The 24,142-nt window shown below is 50.8% G+C and overlaps 1 protein-coding gene across 1 annotated transcript; it reads left to right on the plus strand.

Annotated features, from left to right (window-relative positions):
• Positions 1–2,472: 2,472 nt before the first annotated feature.
• On the plus strand, positions 2,473–17,475 carry IL12RB1 (interleukin 12 receptor subunit beta 1). The gene is made up of 15 exons (XM_073324325.1): positions 2,473–2,512; positions 6,178–6,292; positions 7,275–7,444; positions 7,982–8,139; positions 9,824–9,869; positions 10,638–10,748; positions 11,098–11,171; positions 11,586–11,802; positions 12,248–12,421; positions 12,977–13,075; positions 13,890–14,036; positions 14,481–14,624; positions 15,995–16,091; positions 16,173–16,254; positions 16,925–17,475. The coding sequence occupies exons 1-15, from the start codon at positions 2,473–2,475 to the stop codon at positions 17,384–17,386; spliced, it is 2,136 nt and encodes a 711-aa protein (XP_073180426.1). The 3' UTR covers positions 17,387–17,475.
• Positions 17,476–24,142: the final 6,667 nt, after the last annotated feature.

Here is a 24,142-nt window from a genome sequence, read left to right on the forward strand (position 1 = left end):
CCCTGCACACACCTGCCCTCTAGGGCTCTGCAATGATCATACACCCTTTTCCCACCCCCCAGATACTTAAGAACTGCCTAGGGGAAACTGAGGCACCCCCACACTTTTCAGAGGAAACATTAAGAACAGTCGCACTTCGTCACACCTATCTTCTAGCATCCTCTTCGGTGTAGCTTATGCAGTACATTCTAGATTTGAACCTACCTTAAGATAAGATCTCATCTCTAGCAATAATGCACAGAACCTACAGGCCCAACCCTGTCAGATATTAGCATAAGGCAGTTAGGCCTAGAAGCCTTAATGTAAGTAAGTTGACCAGCGGTGATCCTAAGTCACAAGATGCCTTAATATCTTATTGTGCAATATGCAGTTTTGCTGTGATCTTGCATAAAACGCTGACTGGCAACCACGAGAAGTCAGTTGATACTGGTTTTGGGGTATTTTGAGATAGCAACCTCAGCAGGTGCATAGCTGCAGGATTGCCATAGTAACCAGCTGATGTATGTGCTAACAAGTTTGGGATAATTAATGTACTTGCCTATAGGCTAAGGATGCCCCGATATTATTAGGGTGAGGAAGTTAGTTATGGGCAAAAGAGGCAGAACACTTAGGAATATTCACGGCAGCCAGCAGACCCTATAATAGGCCCATCCCCGATCTAGGCCCACTCCACACTCACCCCTCAATGGTGGCTCCTACCCCACGGGCTGCACCCGGCTCCCTGCTCTGAGCACTGTGACTGGCACATGGGGTCACAGCACCACTCTGGTTTGGCCCGGCCCCCCCGTCATGCTGGGGAAGGTGGGGTGGCTGGGCCAAACCTGGGTGGGTCTGTGACCTTGTGCACCAGGTCACACCACCACTCATTTGGCCCGGGGCCCTCTCTGGGCCAGGATGTGGCAGGTTTCATTCTCTGATGTTTGTAAAGGGCTTGAGACCCTTGGCTGGAAGGTGCCTCTAAGGGTACATCTACCCTGCAAAACAAACCAACAGTGCGGCAGAGTCTCAGAGCCCCGGTCAACTGACTCTGGGTTCGCAGGGCTACAAATAGCAGTGTAGACATTCATGCTCAGGCTGGAGCTTGGCCTCTGAGACCCAGCCCTCTGGCTGGGTTTTGGAGCCCGAACAGGAACGTCTGCACTTCAAGTTCTAGCCCTGTAGCATGAGCTTGAGTCAGCTGACCGGGGCTCTGAGACAGGTGCTGTCGTGGGGTTTGTCTGTTTGATTGCAGTGTAGACAGGAGAGTGGAGAGAGTCTTCTAGGGTGAACAGCAGTAACTGCCACTCGCTTCAAGTCTAGACGCAGGGAACTGGCATGAAGGAAAAATTTCAAACACATCTTACTTAAAACTTGGGTTCTTGTAAACTTTCCTGAGGGCTTTGCCCTCTCCCCAGGCAAGTTTGCTAATTATTTCTTTATTTAAACAAAAAGGTTTTCCTATCCTGGCCCATCTGCTCCTCTTGTGGATCCTCCAGTGAAGACACTGTGCTGAATTTATTACAGTCACAGTTATTTCTACAACAGGCTGTGATATCATAAGCAAGGGACCATGCCAGGATCCGATCAAAGGGGAAGCTAGGGCTTAAGGGAACAATTTCATCAGAGGAGGAATCATAGCTCTGTGTTCTCCTCAAAATGAAAGCCCCTCTTTAAAGAGATTAGTTTTTCTCTGAAATAACCTTGCCTAAGAAATCCTAAATAAACCAGGGATGGAAAATCCTGCCCAGAAATGCCAGCATCAGAAAAACTAGGAAAACCTCATCAGAAAAGCTTCTTCATGCACGGCAAACACACTCACACATCCCTACAAACATGCGCACGCACACACATAGGGAGTCATGCTCTGGAAATAAGAGAAGTCCAAACACACACACTCATGCACGCCTGGATGTGTCAGGCAGATTCTCATCTCAGTTACGCTGGTGTAAATCTGCAGTAACTAAACTGACGTCAGTGGAATGACTCCAGATTTGCCCCTCTGTAACAGGGACTGGAGTCTGAAAGACTCCAGATTCAGTCCTGTGTGATAGAGATGGACTCCGGTGTGGGGTTCATAAGAACACAATGCTTTTGCTTACTTTGCTCTTCTCTCTCCGCTTTCTATGTGTGGTGTGATCTTGTGGTTTTGGTGATGCTTCCCTGAAGTGACAGAACAGAATGATGCACCTCTCAAAGTGGGATAGTTTTTTTTTGTTTCTCTTTTGCTTTTGGTAAAAGCGAGGCGTGTAATGACACCTCAGTTTCTGCTGCAATATGTGAGCACCTTTAGTATGCATGGGGAAATTTGTCACCTTTTATCGGAAACGTGCGTGCCAGATGAGTTGTCACCGAGTTGCTCTGGGTCCAGGAGCTCTGTGAGACTCGGGAGGGTCACTCTGCAGAGCCAGTCACTGTGCCCGGAGTAAAGTCACCAAGCGCTGAGCCCTCCGTGCTGCTCCCCTCGGTTATGGTGCGGGAGCAACTGGACTGACAATGGCTTGGCTGCTGCTGCTGGCTGCGCTCGCACTGAGCGGTAAGTGGTTCTGTGGTGTACAGAGATCAGAGATATCTTTAAAAGAACCATCAGACGAGCGATGCTGGGTGATAATGAGGCTTCCCCTCCACAGACTCTCACTCTCACAGACCAGGGTTTTGGCAGTAAATTGTTGCTGTTTTGGGTTGGGGATTATTTCTAAAGCAACAGCAAAAGGGTCACGATTCCATTACAAGGGCTCAGTGCTGAGAACCTGCCCTGGGCAAAAGGGAGCAGGGTTCTCTTTACGTCGAGTTCAGATTCCCCGTCAGGAAGTTTCGGCTGTTCTGCCACGGGCAGAAGCCCTTCTAGAGCAGCTTTTCCAGAACGAGTATGAGGCTGATTCAGCTGGGAGGAGACGAACCCTCCTTTTCAGGAGTCCGTATTTTCTGGCCAACGTCTGTTACGTTTGGACCTGCATCGGAATTCCTGAAGCAGCGACGTGTGGGCGAGTTATTCCTAGGCTGCGTGTCTCTAGTGCAGAGAGCTGAGCTGAGCTGGCAGCGTGACTGGTCGGGGGAGCTGCAGTTCCTGAAGGCGATTAGCTCGCCTTACTCCTATCCCTGCTTTCCCCCTTCCTTTTTGTAGTCCTGAATACAAAACAGTCCCCTTTCACAGAAACTGGCCCCCCAAGTGCTTCCAGGGAGCCCCTCGGACCTTCTCCCCCAGCTTCCCAAGCTGAAAATGGGGGGGGGGGTCAGAGTACAATGGCATCTGCCCTGAATCTCCCCACAATGGCACAGGCCCCCCCAAGGGACGTCTCATTCATCGTGTCCTGGGGACACTCAAAGGTGCTGCAGTGCCAGGCCTGGCTCCTGGCTGGGGGAAAGCCTCCAATTCTTCACAATCATTTACAGTGAGAAATGAGCTTCCAGTCCCCTGAGAGCAGAGGGGGAGAGGGCCTTTGCTCATCACCTAGCCTGTGCGTGCACCCAGCCTTATTGAGTCGGAGATGCCCAGCTGCCTGGATCCTATGTCACCCTTATCCTAGAACTGTAGGACTAGAAGGGACCTCGAGAGGTCATCTAGTCCAGTTTCTGCCCTCAAGGCAGGACTAAGTATCCGTGACAAGTGTTTGTCTAACCTGCTCTTAAAAATCTCCAATGATGGAGATTCCACCACCTCCCTGGGCAATTTATTCCAGTGCTTAACCACCCTGACAGTTAAGAAGTTTTTCCTAATGTCCAACCTTAACCTCCCTTGCTGCAATTTAACCCCATTGCTTCTTGTCCTGTCCTCAGAGGTTAATAAGAACAATTTATCTCCCTCCTCCTTGTAACAACCTTTTATGTACTTGAAAACTGTTATGTCCCCTCTCAGTCTTCTCTTTTCCAGACTAAACAAACCATTTTTTTTTCAATCTTCCCTCACAGGTCATGTTTTCTTTAATCATTTTTGTTGCTCTTCTCTGGACTTTCTCCAGTTTGTCCACATCTTTCCTGAAATGTGGCCCCCAGAACTGGACACAATACTCCAGTTGAGCCCTTATCAGTGTGGAGTAGAGTGGAAGAATTATTACTCATGTCTTGCTTACAACACTCCTGCTAATACATCCCAGAATGATGTTTGCTTTTCTTGCAACAGTGTTACACTGTTGACTCATAAGTAGCTTGTGATCCACTATGATCCCTAGATTGCTCTACCCCAGTACTCCTTCTTAGGCAGTCATTTCCCATTTTGTACGTGTGCAACTGATTGTTCCTTCCTCAGTGGAGTACTTTGCATTTGTTCCTATTGAATTTCATCCTATTTATTTCAGACCATTTCTCCAGTTTGTCCAGATCATTTTGAATTTTAATCCTGTCCTCCAAAGCACTTGCAACCCTCCCAGCTTATTATTGATTGCAAACTTTATCAGTGTACTCTCTATGCCATTATCTAAATCAGTGGCTCTCAAACTTTTTTACTGGTGACCCCTTTCAAATAGCAAGCCTCTGAGTGCGACCCCCCTTATAAATTAAGAACACTTTTTAATATATTTAACACCATTATAAATGCTGGAGGCACAGTGGGGTTGGGGGTGGAGGTTGACAGCTTGTGACCCCTCCCCCCATGTAATAACCTCGTGACCCCCTGAGGGGTTCCGACCCCCAGTTTGAGAACCCCTGATCTAAATCATTGATGAAGATATTGAACAGAACTGGGAACCCTGCGGGACCTCACTCAATATGCCCTTCCAGCGTGATTATGAACCACTGTCTGGGAACGGTTTTCCAGCGAGTTATGCACCCACTGTATAGTAGCTCCACTGAGGTTGTATTTCCCTAGTTTGTTTACGAGAAGGTCATGTGAGACAGTATCAAAAGATTTAGTAAAGTCAAGTCTTAGTAAAGTCACTTACCACATCTACCGCTTCCACCCTGTTCACAAGGCTTATTACCCTTTCAAAGAAAGCTATTATCAGCAGGACACAGGCTGCAGCTACTGGCCTTTTTTACACAACCTGCCTGATAATGTTACAAAAGCAATAAGAACAAACAAAATTGCATTGTATGTTACAAATGAAAATTATCCTTCCACCCAGGCTATCCCACTGAGACACCTGGGGAGTTGTGGCCCCGTAAGTCATAGGGGCTGTAGCTACTTAGTGCCTTTCAGACAGAGGTGATTTTCCTCTGGGGATCTGTACTCACCAACACTTTGAGCAGAAGGAAATAGAAGCCTTGCAAGCGAGCCGAGTAAACAACACACATTCTTCCCCCCTCCCACACACCTCATGCAAACACAAATGCCACATAGACTTTATCTCTTACTCCATATGCAAACAGAATCTCTCTCTCACCTCTCCAATCTCTCCCTCTGCCCCATACAAACTCATCCACTCATACACTGCCCGCACATGTTCTTTAGTGCACACAGATGCACCAGTCACAGTCCCTCACACACACACACTCTCTCTCTCCCGCATACACCCTTGGACATACCCCCCCCGCACAGACAGACACACCCACAGTTTGGAAGCATCAAACCCTTCTTTCCCTTCCTGCAGAGAAGGGCAGATCTGCTGTGGCCCTGCGGGGCTCGCTTCATTTCAGCCTGTGGCTAATGGGGACGGGGTTAGATGGGGTAAGGAGCAGGCTTCCCACAGAGCCCCAGATGATCCCATAGTCTTTCTTGCACTTGGGGGAGGGGAGGGGGGCAGGAACATATCTCTAAAGGCTTGAAAACCCAGAAGACAGACAAAGAAGTGGAGGTAAGAGCTGGCCTTGGGGGTCACTGCAGCATGGGCTGCGAGCAGAGGAAGAAGGCATGCTGCAGATGCTCAGCCCTGTGCTAGGGTTTAGCCCATTACCATGATCAGGCAGCCCAAGGCTAGAACCACAGGCCAGGCCTGGAAAGGTGCCAGGATTGTGCTCTCTCTTTGACATAGGCACAGCCCATTGTAGTGTGGGGTAGTTCCTATGGATCCTGGTAACGTTTTGCCCTGGACCTTGAATCCAGCTCCAGAGGGCAGGGTCGCTGGGCAGGGAGTGAAAACCTGTAGCCCATTGTGTGGGCAGGTGGAAAGGAAAACAACCCTGTGGCAAACCCCCAAGGTTCTGTAGCCTAAGTGGCTCTGTACAGACACTCGCACCAGCCTCCTGCTACTCCCTACACACACTGCACCTCTGCTAAGCCAATCGAACAGGAAAGAACAACTCCAACTGCTTCTTTGTGTGCCGCAGGCTCTGCCGAGGATCCTGATTTGGTTTGCTACAGGAACTGCACCCAATGCAATTTCATCTGCACTTGGAGAGCTAAGCCCACATCAGGAAATGTCACCTATACTCTTAAGTTTTGGTGAGTCGGAAGCCCCAACAGTGGGACCAAGTGAGTGGGAAGGATTGTGCCGTGATGGCATTGTCTGCCTACTACGGTGATGGGAACAATAGAGATGGATAGGTAGATCAAGCGAATAAAAACCCACCTGCATCATGCACCAGGGAGTGGGTGGTGGTGATGGAGAAGGATTCATGGCACATCTCAAAGCACACAAAACTAACTCACTAGTACGTTTTTGGGATGTCAGGTAATGTATGCATAAAGACGCTGGGGAGAAGGATGATGGATAGAAGGCAGGGAAGGTGACAGGGGATGGAAAGACAGAAATCCACTGGAGGGGAGGGTAAGTCGAATGCCAGTGAAGGTGATGGGGTAGGTAGAATCTGGACAGGGAGGTGGGGAACTTAGCATTCATCCATCTCCCTAAATTCTCAGCCAGGACCCCATACAAAAGCATTAGAAACAAGCGAGAGTTCCTGCGCAGAACCCTGCAGACAGTTTGTACATGTGGATGGGTGAAGATATTTGAATTCCAGGCGGCCTGAGCACGCAGCCAAAGGAATAAGACTCAGCTCTGGGGCTGCAAAGTGTGCGCGTTAGGCCCTCTGGTGCCAGCAGCAGGAAGAGTAAGGGGCAAAAGCAGTAGGGAAGAAGATTGGCTCGCTTTCTTCCACCGCTGCTGGCCATGTTGCCCTGAGCTGTGCCTGGCTCAGCCAGCGCAGGCCTCGCTCAGACACACTCAGGATCTAGCCTGGTTAGCATAAGGCATCCTCTGTAGATTCAGCAGCAAATGAGCCTTGCCAAGAGCAGGGGGTTCCAGCTTTCCTCTCAGTCACGGTCCCTGGGCAAGGCTGGCTAGAGCAACACCAGGCCTGCCTAACAAGGGGTAGGCCGGGGGCGGATGGGCAACAGCGGCACACTGGCACTGCATCACGGACGCGCTACAGCCAATAACGGGGACAGCCTGGCACTGCAGCAACCAGGTTTCTTCCTTCCACAGTTATCACAGCACCTATCCCTGCAAGGAATTCAAGACGGAGTCCTCCACTCACTGCAGCTTTCCTTATCGGACACTGCGGGTCCTACAGAACCTCACCGCCTGGGTGGAATCCCACAGTGGAGGCAGAGTTGAGAGGACCCAGAACATCACTTTGCAACTGGAGAACGCCAGTAAGCAGCCCTCTGAAGTATGCTTTCTTCATAGCACTGGCCCTTGCTGGGGCGGGGGCTAACGCCAGCTCCCTTGATGCTGCAGCTGGGTTAGCAGGGGGCCACATGAGCCTCCTTAGGAAGCAAACAGCTGCTTTCCTGTGATGCAAAATCTACAGCTTGTGAAAGCAGCTGGACTGACAAACCTGGAACCTGCATCCTCGTCCTGCCCCCAGGACGACAGTGGCAGGGGAGGCTCCACATGTCCCCCCCCCCACCGTGTATCCCAGCTCTGCCCCAGATGGGGCTAGCAGAATTGTGGAGCTCAGTTTCCATAGCCATTCATCCCTGGGCCTTTCTGCTGGGTCTGCCAACATGGCAGCCGGAGGCACCTGCGCTGGTGTTTTGTGTGATGTGGACACCACTGTGTTTGTGTGTGCGCACACACAATGGGTGTCTGAGGTGCCCTTGGCCCTGTTGAAATCACACACCACCTCCACCCATCTGCCCCGCCTGTTACAAGCCCCAGTGACGCCTACTGTCACATTGTCATTCCAGTCAAATTGGATCCGCCACTGCCTCATCGAATCACATTCTCTAAATCCAGCGGTACCCTGACGCTTACACTGCAGCAGCTAGATTCCTGGACGGTCAGATACGAGCCGTTACGAAGGGAAGCTCGGTACAGACAGAGGAATGACACCGAATGGACACAGGTGGGTTGAACAGACACAGTGACCAGCACTCAGAAAAGTGAAGGCCCAAGGGGCAGGGACGCTAAGGTGAGTGACCCCAGCCCTGCTCAGGCTCACTACTTCTCCTCCCAGTAATCCCACAGCGAGGACGCTGATGGTGGAAGCTGATGATCGTTAATCGTCGTTACCATTGTAAGCACGTCTCGTGCACCCACTGCCCGAGCAGCTCAGGGCCCTGGTGACGTATTTCCCGCAGCCCAGCTGCTCCTTCCATCTGTTTCATTGTATAATAAAGTCTCCCCTCCCTTACCAGGGATGGATTATGCTGTCTCCCTTGACAGGATCTGGGGCTTGTTTGCAGGGATTAGATAGGAGGAAAAACCCAGATAATAATAATAAAATCCTGCAGTTTGTTTCCAATGAAGTCGTTCTCAAAGATGTGATACAAATTGCCCCTTCGTTGCACCGGCCAACAGCACCCAGGCCCCAGCACCCCATACCAGAGCTAGGGGGGTGGGGTTAGTGAGGGCCTGAGAGGCCAGTTAGTCTCCTGGCCTCACCTGAGCAGGAGGGCCAGGGTTAACAGAGTGAAACCCAGCACTGGAGAGCCAAGCAGCTGAGAGCAGAAAGGGGCTGCTGGGGAAGGAGGCTGCAGACGATCCCTGGGATGAGGGAAATGTCAGGAACAAGGAGAGACTCCAAGGGCAGAGTAAGCCCAGAGATCCTGCCCTGGAGTAAGGACTCTGGCAAGAGGCATGGCAGGGGTGAGGTAGCAACAGGGAGTAGAGGAAGCTCCAGTGGCAAACCCAGAAACAAGCAAGGAGAGAGAAAGGCTGGGCAGGAAGGAGCCCAGGGAAACAGCAGCAAGGACTGGGACTGAGCAGCCCTGATCGCTGGTTGCGGGGTTCCTGGGCTTGAACCAATGTAGAGGGTGGGCCCAGGTTCCCCTGCCAGCCACTGGTGTCATGGCATAGAGCCCTGAGCTGGGGCTGAACGCCATCTGGAGATAGCATTGGAGAGTTGTCCTGTTGGACTTTAATCCACCTCTTCCGGGGTTACATACAGTGACCAGGCCAGAGGGACAAAACTTGGATGCTTACTCCCAAGTTCTCATTTTTTAGCACTGCAATCCACACTGTTCTGGGATGGAGCAGGTGCCTCGAGCTTTCTCGCAGAGCAATGAAGCTGCAGGAGTTGCTCCTGCTGAGAAAGCGCCAGCTTTGCTCCGATGGTCTCAGGCTCTTTCTCTCCTGCTGTATTTGTTTTGCAGAAAACTCCTTGCATGAGGATCATAAGAGGTGGGCTCCCCACCACCAAAGCACTTTACAAGAACATGTGAATGGCCACACTGGGTCAGACCAATGGTCTGCCTAGCCCAGTGTCCTGTCCTCCAACAGTGGCCAGTGCCAGATGTGCCAGAGGGAGTGAACAGAACAGGGCAGTTATCGAGTATCCATCCCCTGTCGCCCAGTCCCAGCATCTGGCAGTCAGAAGTTTAGGGACACCCAGATCAAGGGGTGGTGTCCCTGACTATCTTGGCTAATAGCCATTGCTGGACCTGTCCTCCATGAACTCATCTAATTCTTTTTTGAACCCAGTTATATTTTTGGCCTTCACAACATCCCGGCAATGAGTTCCACAGGGTGACTGGGTGCTGTGTGAAGAAATACTGCCTTTGTATAAGCCTTGTCCGGTTTGCTTTTAGGTGGAGTGTCAGACACGAGGTGAATACAAGCGTAACAACATAACAGGTCAGCTTATTATACTGTACCCTCACAGATACAGCCAATGCCATTTGAAGCTCTTGATCCCAGCACAGTGAGAAAAACACCTGCCGGGAAGGCCTGGGGACCCTCCGTGCACCTTCTGCCCAAGAGTTCCTCTCAATATCACTGCACGTTCCTGGGAGAGGGAGGCTGAGAGGGCTCGAGTCAACACCCCTATTGCCCAGTTCTGGTTTATGTATGAACCAGATTTGTACGGCTGCTCACAGCCTATAAACCCTTGTGCTGAGTCCCCACATCCCACAAAGACCCCCTCGGAAGCGCCCGGGGAATGGATACACAGGCCTGTGCTGCCTTGAAGGTAGAGAAACTGGGAGTGGGTGTTGTTAGAGGAAAGCGGTGGCAAAACCTCTGTTCTGTGAAACACACTGCAGCTGGGGGAGTGCCAGGTTGCCTCGTCTCTCCACCCTCTGCTCCTTTCCAGGCACTCAGAATTACAGCTGCTGATCAAATCCATGCACTGCCAGTCACTCAAACACCCACCTGCTCCTTAACTCTCTTGCTGGGAGGTAATTTCTCATCCGACAGGAATGTGGCCTCAAGCTCCAGCAGCAGCGAGTAAGAGTAGTGTCCCATGATTCTGTTCTGATGCTCAGGGGACCCAAGCCCCTCTGACCCCAGGCCCAGGCTCCCTGAAACTGACTCCAGCTAGCCAGAAGGGCATGGTGCCCATATGAAGCTGAAAACTCCTGCTGGATTCTGTCACTCAGTCCCCGGTGTCTTGGTTTGCTTTAGTGATATGCAGCTTGGAAACAACAGCAGCCTGTGAAGTCCAGATTCGGCACAGAACGGCCCATTGGAGCAGCTACTGGAGCGGCTGGAGCAAATCCATCTTTGTTCCTGAGGGTGCGAGATTCCACATGGTTCACTCTGGGCTGAATGGCTTAGAAGAGAGGCTGACTTGGGGGAGGGGAGGAAAGTGAAAGTCAGGGGAGGGATAGCTCAGTGGTTTGAGCATTGGCCTGCTAAACCCAGGGTTGTGAGTTCAATCCTTGAGGGGGCCATTTAGGGATCGGGGCAAAAATTGGGGATTGGTCCTGCTTTGAGCAGGGGGTTGGACTAGATGACCTCCTGAGGTCCCTTCCAACCCTGAGATTCTATGATTCTAAGTGGCATCTGAGGGGAGGAAAGCTAGAGGGCAGGACTTTGCAGAGAGAAACAAACAGGTGGCCAGAATTCCCTGCTGTCATTCCAGAAATTCCAGAGGTGACTTACACGGTGGGGAGACTCGGGAGGAACGGGCAGAGAAACGTGACGTTCCATTGGCAGGTAATGCAGTGTGTGGATGGGGTGCAGCTCCACCACCAGACACGCCATCACTTCCGGGGACCCTGTCACAATGTAGTTCCAGGGCGCAGCGTGAATGGGGTCTCAACTCTCCTGTGACAGGGCTATGGACCCTCTGGTCCAATCAGGATGCAAGCTGTAGGGCCAACATCCTCCCTAATTCAGAGTCCAGATGGGTCTGTGGTGTGTTCAATCTGGTGGTGGTTACGGCCGCAGTAATACAGCAGCTGCGACAGCAGCTTCCTGGCCACTGCATGAGGTCTATAAACAAGCCCAGACTGCATGACCATTTATGCAAGGCTCCTTAATTCTGCCCAAGTTATACACACACACACACACAGCTTCAGGGGAGCCAGGATCTTGTCACTTAGTGTCACCCTTCCAACCCCCTGTCAGGAAGCCCATGAGGAGCAGTGGAAAGTCAATTACACGCTAGCTGTCTACATGCCAGCGTGCAGGTGCACAGTGCTGAAGAAGGAGGTCCCTGAAAAGGACGAGACAACGCTGATCTTGGCTCTCTCTGGGGCAGAGTATCACGTTTCTATGAGCGCATCTAACCCAGCAGGGAGAGGTCCTGTGCGGACGTATCACATTCCTCCAGAACATCGCACAGGTACAGAGACCTCAGCTTCCCCTCCATGCCTCAGACCAGCGGTCCCTCCAAACAGCTGCTACCCTAACGAGCCTCCTGAAAGAACCAGACCCATCCACTGCTGGCCTTGCTGCTGTGGCCTCAGACAGGGACTGAAGGCAGAGCATTGAGTTCCATGGCATAGTGACTCACGGCCATTTCCCTGGGTTATTTCCCTCTTTGGGATTTTAACAAACTGCATCCCCAAAGCTCTCAATGTTGCAAGGCCTCTGCAAAGCGAGACAAGAGCCCACATCTCCCTCTCTGAGCAACTGCAGGATCAGGGCTTTGGGTAACTGGCGAACAGAGAACTAGACTGTGCCCCTGCCCCAGTGCTGCCTGCCCCGGATGCCGTGAATTTGGTGCCATGTCTTCGTGCCGTTGGTGCCGTGTTCCTGCTGAAATATCTCCTTATATTTCCTCCCAGAAATGAATTTTCTGAACGTCACCTCGGATGGCAGCAATGTGACAGTGCAGTGGGCAGCAAAGACCAATGGGACCTTCTACTGCTTTGAGAAGCAACCCCTGGAAGAGCCCCAGGAGGACCAAGAGGAATGCAGCCACAAACAATTCTTTGAAAAGGACAGCAATGTGAATACAGGTAACAAGGACAAAACCCACCTGTTTAACATACCTTTCTTCAGCCTCCCTCTCCCAGCACCCCTCCCTACTGGGACCCTCCTCCCTCTGCCAGTTGTTTGGAAACTAAATGCCCATGTGGTAACAGCTGGCTTTATCCAAACCCACTGCAGCCAGCATGAATCTCTGCATCAATTTCAATGGCCCAAAGTCAGGAAGAGTCAGTGTGAGGCAAGTGCATGGTACCATCTGGTGCCAAAGCCATCCATGCTTTCTAAGTTCAATTTACAGATGAGTCCAGCTGTCATTTGGGACCTGTGCACGTTTTGGTCTCTCACAAGGTTCCTTTACTTATGCTGGAAACTCACGCGACTTGGCGAAGCCGGGAAATCAGCTGAGATATGCAGCCGGCCTCACTTTCTCAGTGCCTGCTAAGGCCCAGCCCTAGTCACACCGTGGCGCAGCCAGGCCCTCACCTTGGGACCAGGCAGTTCGGACAGAAAGGTCTCTCTCTCATCCCCTTATCTGAGGAGTCGTGTGGGGACGTTTGATGACGTCTCCTGATTTTATGCTCCAGGGTCAGTGAAACCCAGGAAGTGTTACAGAATTGCCATTCACGGAGGGGGGCCAGAGAAGCACTGGACGTTTGGTTCCATGTACCACTTTGCTACTAACAGTAAGTCTGCATATGGTGTGTTTCCACTGGGGAAGGGCAAGACCCACTAAACTTGCTTTTATCACGCAAGTGCTGGGCAGAGTGTGACTCACAGATGACCTGGAGTAGGCAGGGCATGTGATCTCAGAAGAGGGGGCTGATGGTGGAATGATTTCTTTTTAAATACATTGTTGTACGGAGGGATTCTTTTCTCATGTTCTAAAAATTGGCCAGTTGCACGTAGTAATAACCCCTCCCAGAACCGAAACACCCCTCCCTCCATGCAACCTTCTGCCCTCACCCAGGGAGCAAGAAATTATTCACCATGGCCCTGTGTGAAATGTGCTAGGCCCTTCAGAGAAACAAGCAAAGCCACAGTCCCTGCCCTGCAGAACGGACCATCTCAGTTTTACGTCACACAATAAGTGCATGACGAGAACAGATGCAAGGGGAAGTCCTCCCCAGCCCTACATAAGGGGCCTTTCCCAAACCCGCATGGCTTGCAGGGTGGCTTTTCAGAGCACTGGTCTGTATTCGTGGGAAAGCAAGATGCCTGTATAATCCACACTCTGCAGAGGCAGGAATTCTTTAGGGGCAGCCCTCTAAGGGTTTGGTTTGTGTTCAAGCAAAGGCTGAAGACTCATATTGTCAGTTCTTATTTTCCCTAAACCACTTAGTTCATCACTAGTGATCAAGTGAACTGAAGGTTGCAGGTTATGGGCCGACGAAATAAGGCAGGGCGAGAAGATCCATGGGTTCCTGGTCTGTTTTCTTGCTGTGAATCCACGTGCATGCAGCCAATTACTGCTTTTCTTTCCTACTTCTCCTTTCACAGCTTCTTTTGATGGGCCCATTCACATCCAGAACATCACAGCAAACTCTGCTTTCCTGCTGTGGAAGCCGTCACCACTCTCCCAATGCCCCGGCATTCTGAAGAAATACATTATCTGCTACACAAGTGAGCAGGACAACAGAACGGCATGTGAGTGTGAAACACTTGACTTTGCCTTTCTCCCTTCCAGCGCGTTACCGACCCCAGTGGGCTGCAGCATGTCCAGGCTCACAGACAGGCAGTCCACATAACTGAGCGGGGCAGAAATCAGCCAGTGAGCACACCTGATTCTTTGGTCTCCTGCTCCCGCTGCCTCTAGAATGGCCAGTGAGTCTATGTGCCAAATAGATTTAGGGATAGGAGTGCAGGAGGGCTTGGCAGAGGAGCAGAGAAAAGCTGGGCAGAGCAGGGAGAGAGAGAGAGAGAGAGAGATGGGAGGAAGGAACGGGACTGATGGGCCCCTGTTCTGCAGGCGGAGGGTGTGGTAAGCAGTTTAAGAGCTAAAACTGGGACAAGCGGTTTCAGAAAGAAAGCAGAATTGGGAGGGGTTTCCATGCTGCTGATAGCTCAACTAATCCATCATCATCTAATCAGATCAGGAAGCGAATTCCTCAGCGACCCACTACACCCTACAGGACCTGCAGCCTGGCACCTCCTACAGAGTTGGGATTCAGGCAGCCACAGCAGACAGAGATGGGTCCTGCAGCCCCCAGCTCCTGTTTAAGACCACGAAGCTCGGTAACAGCCACTGGATCCTTCCCCCCATGTTGCTTGGCCCAGGGAGGGGACTGACGTGACCATGTTGCAGAAGCTGCTTGGAGGCTCAGATTCTCGGAAGAGGCTCTTTCTGCCCGCGGGAGTTTCTCTTCTCCCGGGGACCGGCATCTCTCTCTCTCCTGAAAACAGAATGATGCAGCTTTTGTAGAAGCCGAGGGCAAAGATGCTCACAAAGGCAAAACCAGGAAAAACAGAAAAGTCTGTGCTTCCTCCAGGGGTCCAACGATCAATGGGAATGTGTACTTCTATTTGTATTTTGGCAGCTCCCAGAGGCCCCAGCAGAGCTCAGGGCCTGCTGTCTTAGACTCTGTACCAGCAAGCAGGGAAAGACCTTACAGTCTAAATAGGTAAGGCAGGAAGGGGAGGATTATGATCCCCCTTCTACTGATGGGAGCTGAGGCGCAATGGTATTAAGCGATCTATCCAAGGTCACACAGTGAGTCTGTGACACAGCCAGGAATTGAACCCCAGCCCCCTGAGGCCTAGCCTGCTGCCTGAACCACAAAACCATCTTTTCTGGAATGGCTGAAGCCCTGACCCTGTCCCCTGGCCTGGGCTGGCCTCCCCACAGCCTCCCTGACTGGAATCTGCCATTACACACCACAGGAGCAGCTAGACAGAGGCCAAACCCTGTGTTAGTAAAAGACCTGCTGACACCCAGCCCCCACAGAAACAAGTCACCCCTCGGGAAAGGAACCCACGGCCTTGGCACTCCTTGGGCGTGTGCTGCTGGCACTCGGGCTGACCCCCGCCCAGCCTGAGATCCAAGCTGCAGCCTGAGCTGCCATGTCCACCCAGCTATTTGTAGTTGGCCAGCTCGAGCCCCTGCTAGCCCCACTCTCTCCCCCGGGGCTGCTCACTTCCCACTGCAGTGTAGACATTCCCTAACTAGCTCCCTCAAACATAGGTGCCATTACCAGCATAAACAAGGGACAATCACAGGACACCAACACACGCCTCTATTGGGAAGGGTGGCATGCCAAGGAAAGCAACCAGGACATCCAGGGATTGTGCTGGGGGAAGGAGACTACCCACGTTCATGGCCACAGCGTGGCCACCTCGAGGCTCAAGCCTAGTCCCTTCACTGCGGTACATTGGGGTTGATCCTGCTTTGAGCAGGGGGTTGGACTAGATACCTCCTGAGGTTCCTTCCCACTCTGAGATTCTATGATCCCTGCCTTCTTGGCTGGGAACGAATGTCAAGTGCTGCCCGCGGACACTGGGACCGGGGCAGGGTGGGGATGGTCACTGGTACAGAGCCCGCAGGTTCTCCCTGTCCCTTGTGATGCCGGTTCCAGGGGGCTCTAAGACAGAGCTGTGTTTCCTCCTAGGTCCCAACCCTGCAGAGTGGAAGCTCAACCTCAGGTACCTCAGTATATTCCTAGGCGTCCCTATCCTGGCTGCGTTTTGCCACTTCAGCAAAAAGAGGTGAATGCGCTGACTTTGCTCCCGTTCTCCCTGCCCTTTTGCTCTCCTGCACATTAACCAATCTCTGCCAACGTCCTCCAGGGCCAAGAAAGTGCTGTTCCCGCCTCTGCCCAACCCCATGGACAGCGAAGCAATCAAGTTCCCAGCTGAGGAGATGAGCCAGGTGAGTCTCTGACCCCGAACTCTCACCCCTGGGAAGAAGCTACAGGCCAGGAGGTCTGCTGGGGGAAGGAGATAACTCATGGGATACAAGTCAGAACACTGTCTGAGGGAGAGCAAAGCTGCATGGGGAGGTGCGATCAAATCAGGCTTTGCAGCTCTCATGTAATTGCTGCAAAATGTGCCAATAAAATATTAATTTGAGCACACCTGACCCCCAAACTCTGCCCCAAAAGGGCTAATATGGAGGGAGGAAAAGGTCTGTACCAGGTGCCATAGATATACAGACCCACAGTCAGCAGCAGGATTTGAAACTGGGTCTCTCAGCCCCAGAAACACAGGTTTCTTCCCATCTAAGTTCAGGAAGCGCCCCACAAGTAGCAGGCTCCTAGAGTCACTGTGGCCAGTAGCTAGAGGGAATCCGATCGTAGTCCCTCATCCAGTGTGCTACACATGTGACCTGTGTCCCAGCAGCGTCAGGCTCCCAGCCTGGTGGCAGGCCCTGGAAGGGTCTGAGAGCTTGGAATAGCATAGCTTCTTGCCTGAAATGCACCAGGGTCTGTTCTGCCTTCGGCATGTCGACACAATGGTTTGTACTCAGCACACAGATGACTGACACACACATGCCCCATATCAGGCTGTTTTGCACTGAATACGTGCTTTGTCCTTTTCAGGTGAAGCCGCGGCCAGACTTTGTGGAGCCGTCAGAGAAAGTCAGCGGCACAGAACCGCTAGTGACCGAATTCACGTCAGACAAAGGGGAGCCTGACCTGAACACAGAGACTCACTCGCTGCATCTCTACACCCAGACTGAAGAAACGGCAGAGATGTTACAGGCCAAGGAGGGGCAGGCAGGCTCTGACAATGACCTGCCATTTGAGTATAGAAGGCAGGTGCTTCTGACCCCAGCGGAAGAGGAACAGGAAGAAGATGATTTCAGAGAATTTGCTGCTGTTTGTGGTCAGAATAACCTTGCTGAAGCAGGCACAGGCCCTTCTCAGCCCCACCCAGACGAGGGTGCTGCCATGGAGCCGACAGGGCTCTCTCGGCCTCTGATGCAGCTCTCCTTGCTGCTCTCAGACAAGCCTGTCATAATAAAGAATGGGGGCAGCTTTGACCGTTTACATGATAAGTGAGCCTTGTCATGAGGGTTCAGCTTGGGACAGCCTGGGAAGACAGAGCACTGCAGTGACAAGGCACCGTGTGCTCAGGCCCATCTGGGCAGAGATCCCATGGTGCAGGACACAGGAGCCTCAGCAGGTCTCCTGAGAGACTTCCGACCTCAGCCTTGCAGCACTGTTAGGTCTTCTTTCAGATTTTGTGTGTGAACTCTTTGCGGCAGGGACTGTCTTTTATTATACATGTCCCAGTCCCACAATGAAATAGTGAATAGGAAGAATGAACTGTTCGAACATCCTCTATATTTTGATATGCGAGAAAAGGTCCCACAGTCCAGCCACGGTCTCCTATTATTCCAGAGCCCACTTCCTTGTTTGAGATTCCGTACGGTGGCAATAACAGGTGGTCGTGGTTTTGCAGGCAGGAGTTTCCTTACGGAATGCTGAACAAAATCATTCCTGGATAAAGACTTTGGTCGCTAAAATTGACAAGCTGGTTATAGATCCAAGTCTCTGTTCACCCACTAAGCACAGAAGACTCGGATCAGCTAGAGACTAACAAACGTATCTTCCTTTCAGACTTGTTCTCGGGTTTGAAGCCAAGGCTTTAGAACAGAGGCTAGTTCACTCCACTGCTGTGCCAATGGACCCTGCATGTTTAATATTACACAGCAGTTGTTTGTATAGTAGGAAGCATGGAGGGCACCTGTATGCCACACTCTGTGGATGCAGCTCAGAGACTAGCTTTCATGTTTCAAGCTTAGGCTGTTGCAGGTAATTCGTGTCTTATTTAAGGCAAGGTTGAATCAGCATTTAGGGTTAACTTGTGGTTTGGCCTACATGATGCATTTCTCGGAGACAGTCTCAGTGCGTGCTGAATGTTCAAACACATTTAGCAGCTCGGGAAAGTACAGGGAAAACCTGATGCTCAGCAACCTTCTTTGCACAAAACCGTCAGCGGCATGTGAATCAGGCTCAGTGGGCACATGGCCACCTGAGACACAGTTGCGGGGCTGCCTTGTCCCTCACCCTGCAAAGATACCAGCTGCCTAAAAAGGTGAATCTGGTCCCAATGCCACTGGTTAATGCATGTGCAGCGCTGCTCAGCTCCTACAGTTCCAATCATCACTGTACTCCAAAGTGATCGGAATTTGTAGGGTGAATTTATTATTAATAAATAATTAATGAGCCAGATTTTAGCGAATCTCTTTTTGCCTATCTTCCTCATTCACTCCTGCCATAGATTACATTTAACACCCCACACAGAGTAAAATAGATAGCTCCCCCCAACAATCAACAAAATCCAACTACAACAAATACTGTGGTACTAACATAATGTGCAAACAATCATTCTGCTTGCATGTTGCATCCCTTTCTCCCCCACTTGCTCTGTCTAGTTAGATGGAAAACTGTTCTGGGCAGGGACTGTCTCCTACTCTAGGTTTGTGCAGTGCTCTGATCTCGACTGGGCCTCTGGGTGCTACCGGAATACAGACAAACAACAAGCAAACGTGTTAGGAATGGGATTGTGTCCCGAGAATCCATGTGTGATCCCAGCAGTCCCTAGCACTGCCTGGAGTCCACGGGGTGCTGTGAGCGCAAGTGTGGCTTTGCTCCAATCTCATCGGAATTCCCATAAACAAGGGCTTTGCTAGAAAGAACCAGGAGATTGTAGGCACAGAGCAGAACGGTTTTCCTGGGGTGGAGGGAGAACTAATCCTCAGGGTGAGATCTCTGCAGATGTAAGAACACTACAATCCAGGCAACAGTCATTGCTCACAAATTCCCTTGGAGACAAGCCCAGATCAGGAACAGCCCTAAGGATAACACTTGCCAGATCTTGGTTGGTCTGTTTCATCCAACAGTGAGCAACAGTGGCTGGGAGGGGTGCAGTCACTACATTGTCAGGCGAAGCTTTTTAACCGACAGAGAGAAAGAGAGAGAGAGAGGTGGAAGTAAAAAATACTCCCACCCTGCTGGCAGCATGAACTTACCCCCCGCTTTGTCGCACTCCCCAAGCCAAGAGGGTGGGGTTCTGAGTGCAGGCATCATTTAGCCAAGTTATACTTAGGGTGAGATGGGAGTTTTGCCATTGGCTCCCACAAGGCCAGGATTTCATCCTCAGTCTTTATAATCGTTTATCACAGTCACGCCCTGGCCTCTGGCTTATCTGGGCTGTTGTGACCTGACGGGGGCATACTCTCAACTAGGGGAGACAGCATTACATCAGAGCTTCTTGAAAGTAACTGGAGAACTCTTTCCACTTAGACCAGGCAATGGAAAGTAAGTCTGTTCTTCACCCAGTCACCAACACTGAAACTGTAGCGGCCAGTTAAGAAACCTATCAGCACTCTGCATCATCCTCTCACTTCCTGATGCGACATCTAGCTCTTCTGCTCACTTGCTTGTTGCTTTTCCATGGATTTTAGACACTGACCTTATCATCATCAATAGTCACCTGCCCTGTTTTTTTTTCTATTCCAAGTTGTACAGCAATAAAATCTCTGCTATTTAGAGACTGGGAGCCCCTTTCATCCTGAGTGAGGACAAAGTGCTTTACAGACAAGGCACATGGATCACTTCATCCAGCAATGAAATGTTGCCACTTCAGAACGAAACACGACAGCTGCTTCACAACACTCAGCTACGGTGTACAAGTGTTTAGAGCATGAAGTGAATATTCAATCCAACTGAAACACCAAGGAAAACAGAGGGAGCTGGAATGCAATGATCAGAGCTGGAATTTGGCAAAGGCACCAGGATTAACAGGATTCACGTTTGTGAAAAGTGCCATGAGATTTTTAATAAGCACACTGGGCCGGACCAGCTTTATCTTTCTTTCTCTAGTTGGAGAGTGTCTCCTAACCCCATGCTGGGGCACTTCTTTCATTCTAATTGAGAGGGAAGGAACAACCATCACCACTTCCTGCAGTACCTGGGCATTAGTTGTATGTCTCTTTTCAGAGTACCGGCCATCCTCACGCAGCAATGTTGGACCTGACAGGGTCCGAGCACAAGATGCTGCTAAGGACTCTCCTTGAGTCTAGTCTCCGGTAGCCTGAATTCTGCACAGCTGCAGAAGCCACATCTGACAGTAGTTGGTGGCCTGGGTGAAACACGTTGGTGTGTCCCTGACCAGCTTACCACTAATGGGCCTCCTTTGTTGGTAGTCTCAGCAGAGGTGAAGGAGTGAATAATTTGGGTCTGGAATCAAATTCCCCCTTCTGCCTTAGAAGCGGGCTGGTCCTTTCAACTGAGGGCTGGAACAGACATTCCAGGGACGATTCCCACTCACAGTCAAGGAGAGAGGCTGCACAGGAGAGCTCTTAAGGGATTTGGAGAAGATGCTGTGATATGTACTGATTGTGCAATCTATCGAAACCAAACATCACTGATGTTAATGAAGAGATAAACATCAAGCATCGCTGACGTGAGTGAACCGCAACACGAATAAAAATAATAAGTGAGTCTCAGCTAAACCAACGTGCAGAATATCTACCCCACGCACCTAAGGCTGATTCTCATCTTGCTTCCACTGCAGGTCTTTGCAACCTGATTATAGCCTGGTTTTGAAGTGTGTTTTCGGTATTAGCTTCTGTGTAATTGGTAGCTCCTTCCCCTGGATTACATTCTTTGAGAACCAGGTCCTCAGCTGGTGCAAGTTAGCACTTACATGAATGGAACTATGCTGATTTAGGCCAGCTGAGAATCTGGCCCAGCATTTTAAAACATCTTTATGTTCTATTTGTTCTGTGAAGGCTGGAGCTGTAGGTCTTCATCCTTCTCATGAACTTATAACTTCTTTCAATAACCCTCTTTAAGCTGATGGAAGGACTTTGCATAAAAAAATACCAAACAAAGCTGCAGTCAGCAAGGTCTTCCCCATCCCGAACAGTTTGCAACAAGGAATCAGAATAAGTCAACACAAGCAAGAAGGAATAAGCGGAGCATTCCCCAGCCTGTATTCAGCCTGGATCTGGGATGCTGGCTGAGGTCAACTTTTCCAAAGCAGCAACCCCTGTTGCCCTTTTCCTAAGCATCTGTGCTAGGGAAGGGGAGCTGAGCTTGGGAGCTGGCAACCCTGGAACCTGCTACATTTTCTTATGATTGTAGCCTCCCTTTGTCTGGTGTTATGGGGGCAGTCAGTGCTTTGCAACAATACCACACCTCGCTCTTGCAGAGCGCTTTCCATCAGTAGCTCTAAGCGTTTTACAAAACAGGTAAGATCAATTGCTGCCCTGCACATACGGATGAATTTCCATCTAGGCAGGTTCTCTTTGTGTTATGGTAGCACTTAGAGGCCCCAGTCTTGGCTGGGGCTCCATTGTCCTGGTCCCTGCTCCTAAAGTCTTATAATCTAAAGAGACAGGACATACACAAGGCTGGAGGAGGAGGAGAATTCTCCCTGTTTGACAGATGGGACCTGAAGCACAGAGAGGGTAAGCAGCTAGCCCAGCATCACACAGGGAGACCGTGGTAAAGCTGGGAATGGAACACAGATCTCCTGAGTCCTAGTCCAGTGCCTTACCCACAAGGCTGTCCTTCTACATGCTGGCTACTGCCATTTGGTCAATGGAAAACATGGGTATTTTGACCACAAAACTCCCCTTTGGTCTGTACCAGGGATGAATTTGAACATGCTCAGACCAGGGCAATCCAACCTCATACTTCAGTGTATAAGCAGATTGCCAGAGGAGTCAGGAAAGATTCATAGAATATCAGGGTTGGAAGGGACCACAGGAGGTCATCTAGTGATTCCTCCTCTCACAAGTAATGTTGCACATTTGTGTTTGTGGTTGGGTTGGTGTTTTTTTATCCCTCCCCCTCATCTTCACCCTAAAGCCTCAGGTCACTGCAGGAACAGGATACCTGACTAGATCTGGCTGTGAATCTTACATTCCTACATGATTTCCAGGGCACTTTTCAAACTGGTGAGAGGAGCGTGAAAGAGATGTGAGCAGGGGGTGGGTTTGAGCCAGCATTTTACACCTCGATTCTCTCTCAGCAAGAAGCTCTAATATTCCAAGCCGTCGATGGGCTATTTCTTAGTGCAGAATACATAGCCTGCTGCATCCAGAGAGGCCCCTGCACTGACCACACAGCTTTTGCGCTGCTCATTACTTGAAGTGCTGAGGGATAATTCTAGCATGAAACGTGTCCTGTCCTGCCACCTGGTGGCAGAGGGCACATCCTGCTACGTGACATTGGAAGGCATGTACAGAAATATGGAGAATCGAGATGATGGCATCCAAGACCAGATTCCTCTCTTTACAGATTAACCAACATCCTCTCAGTCCTGACAATGTCTTGAATACTGCCCAGCAACATCCCCACGTCAGTCCAGGGAAATCCGCCCATCAAAGCTGTTCTTGAATGGGTTAGCTATGGAGTGGGATCCATTCTCTGTTGGTCCAGCATCTCCAGTGGTTGAGAGCTGGATGTCACCACCCCTAGTGTAACATTCACAACATCAGCTGGCAACAGAGAGCATGAGTCCCTTATTAATTTCCACCTTCTTAGCTTTAATTTAACAGACTGTCATTACTAGCGTACCAGTGAAAATAAAACATTGTGGTTTTTTTAAGCTTCTTGGTGCTCCTCAAGCATTCAGCACCTGATCCTCTTGATGTCCCGGTGAGATAGTACTATTGCCCCTGGTTTTTAGGTGGGGGAGCTGAAGCAGAGATGAAATGACACAACCAAGCCCACAGAGGGAGTCAGTGTTAAGCCAAGTCTTGAGTTCTTGGCCCCCAGTGCTGTGGTCAGGCCACTAGCCTACACATCAGTAAAATCAGGAGGGAAACTGTGAACGACCATGTCTTAAAGGGGAGAATGGCGTGCCCCAAGATGCCCAGCATGCACCGCACAGTAGGACTGTTGCTTTCTCTTCCAGAATAAGAGCAAGGGATTGAGGGGCTAATTTTACACACCCACACAAGGACAGCAATGAAAGTGATCTGGAAATACCATAACATGCCTACCGCAGGCCACAGGGTAGCAGCAAAAGCACATTGTACTATGAAAGCTGGAGCCTAGCCCCTTCCCTCAACGCAACCTCTTTCCTGGAAAGCACACTGACACAAGTGGGCCAAATTCATCCCAACTCAGTGGAGTTACATGGGACTGAATTCGGCTTCATGTTTTCCTCACGCTCCAGCCCTGCAGGAATATGCTGGGCTAAGTGATGAGCCGGTGAATAACTGGGCAAATGGGAACTAGAACTGAGCCTTGACAATTGAGGAGCCAGGAAGTAAATGAATCTTGCTTGCTCAGCAAGCCCATGGTGGTGCAGAGAGGGGACGGCTCCTGGCAACTGGGAGATCAGCTGAGGCCAATCTGTTAGGAAGACAGCCAGGCCTGTAGCACAGTTAAAGTGAGAAGTCAAAAGTTGTAGAAAGCAAAACAAGTTTGAAACCCCTTTTGTAATGTGTTTGTGCGGGACATTCTGAACACTGTGCCCACTGCAGCAGGCAGGCTCTGCATGTTAAATTCCCCAGGGGATCTTCCCACTGATTCAGCTGAGTTGTGCGTCCAGAGTTCCCATGAACCTCCAGTCCTGAGGGCAGTGAGGGGAGGAGGGGACCACGCCCCCAGCTCCATATAAACCCTATGTTGTTACCTGGGAGCCACCTGGCAGCTCACTGCTAGCCCATGAGATTTCCCCATTGCCCCTCACTCTGAAAGGTCCCAAAGTGCTTAACAAGACCATCTGACTCCCCATTGCAGAGCAGCTCCCTCCGGGGGGAGGAGGTGTGCGTGTTTAAACTGCACAGC

This window comes from Lepidochelys kempii, chromosome 25 (genome assembly GCF_965140265.1).
Source record: "Lepidochelys kempii isolate rLepKem1 chromosome 25, rLepKem1.hap2, whole genome shotgun sequence".
Classification (NCBI taxonomy): Eukaryota; Metazoa; Chordata; order Testudines; family Cheloniidae; genus Lepidochelys; species Lepidochelys kempii.

Coding starts and splice junctions, on each gene's coding strand:
- IL12RB1 (XM_073324325.1), top strand. CDS start 2,473: ATGGCTTGGCTGCTGCTGCTGGCTGCGCTCGCACTGAGCG. Junction 10,749..11,097: donor ATCCATCTTTGTTCCTGAGG/GTGCGAGATTCC, acceptor CTGTCATTCCAG/AAATTCCAGAGGTGACTTAC. Junction 12,422..12,976: donor GGACAGCAATGTGAATACAG/GTAACAAGGACA, acceptor TTTATGCTCCAG/GGTCAGTGAAACCCAGGAAG.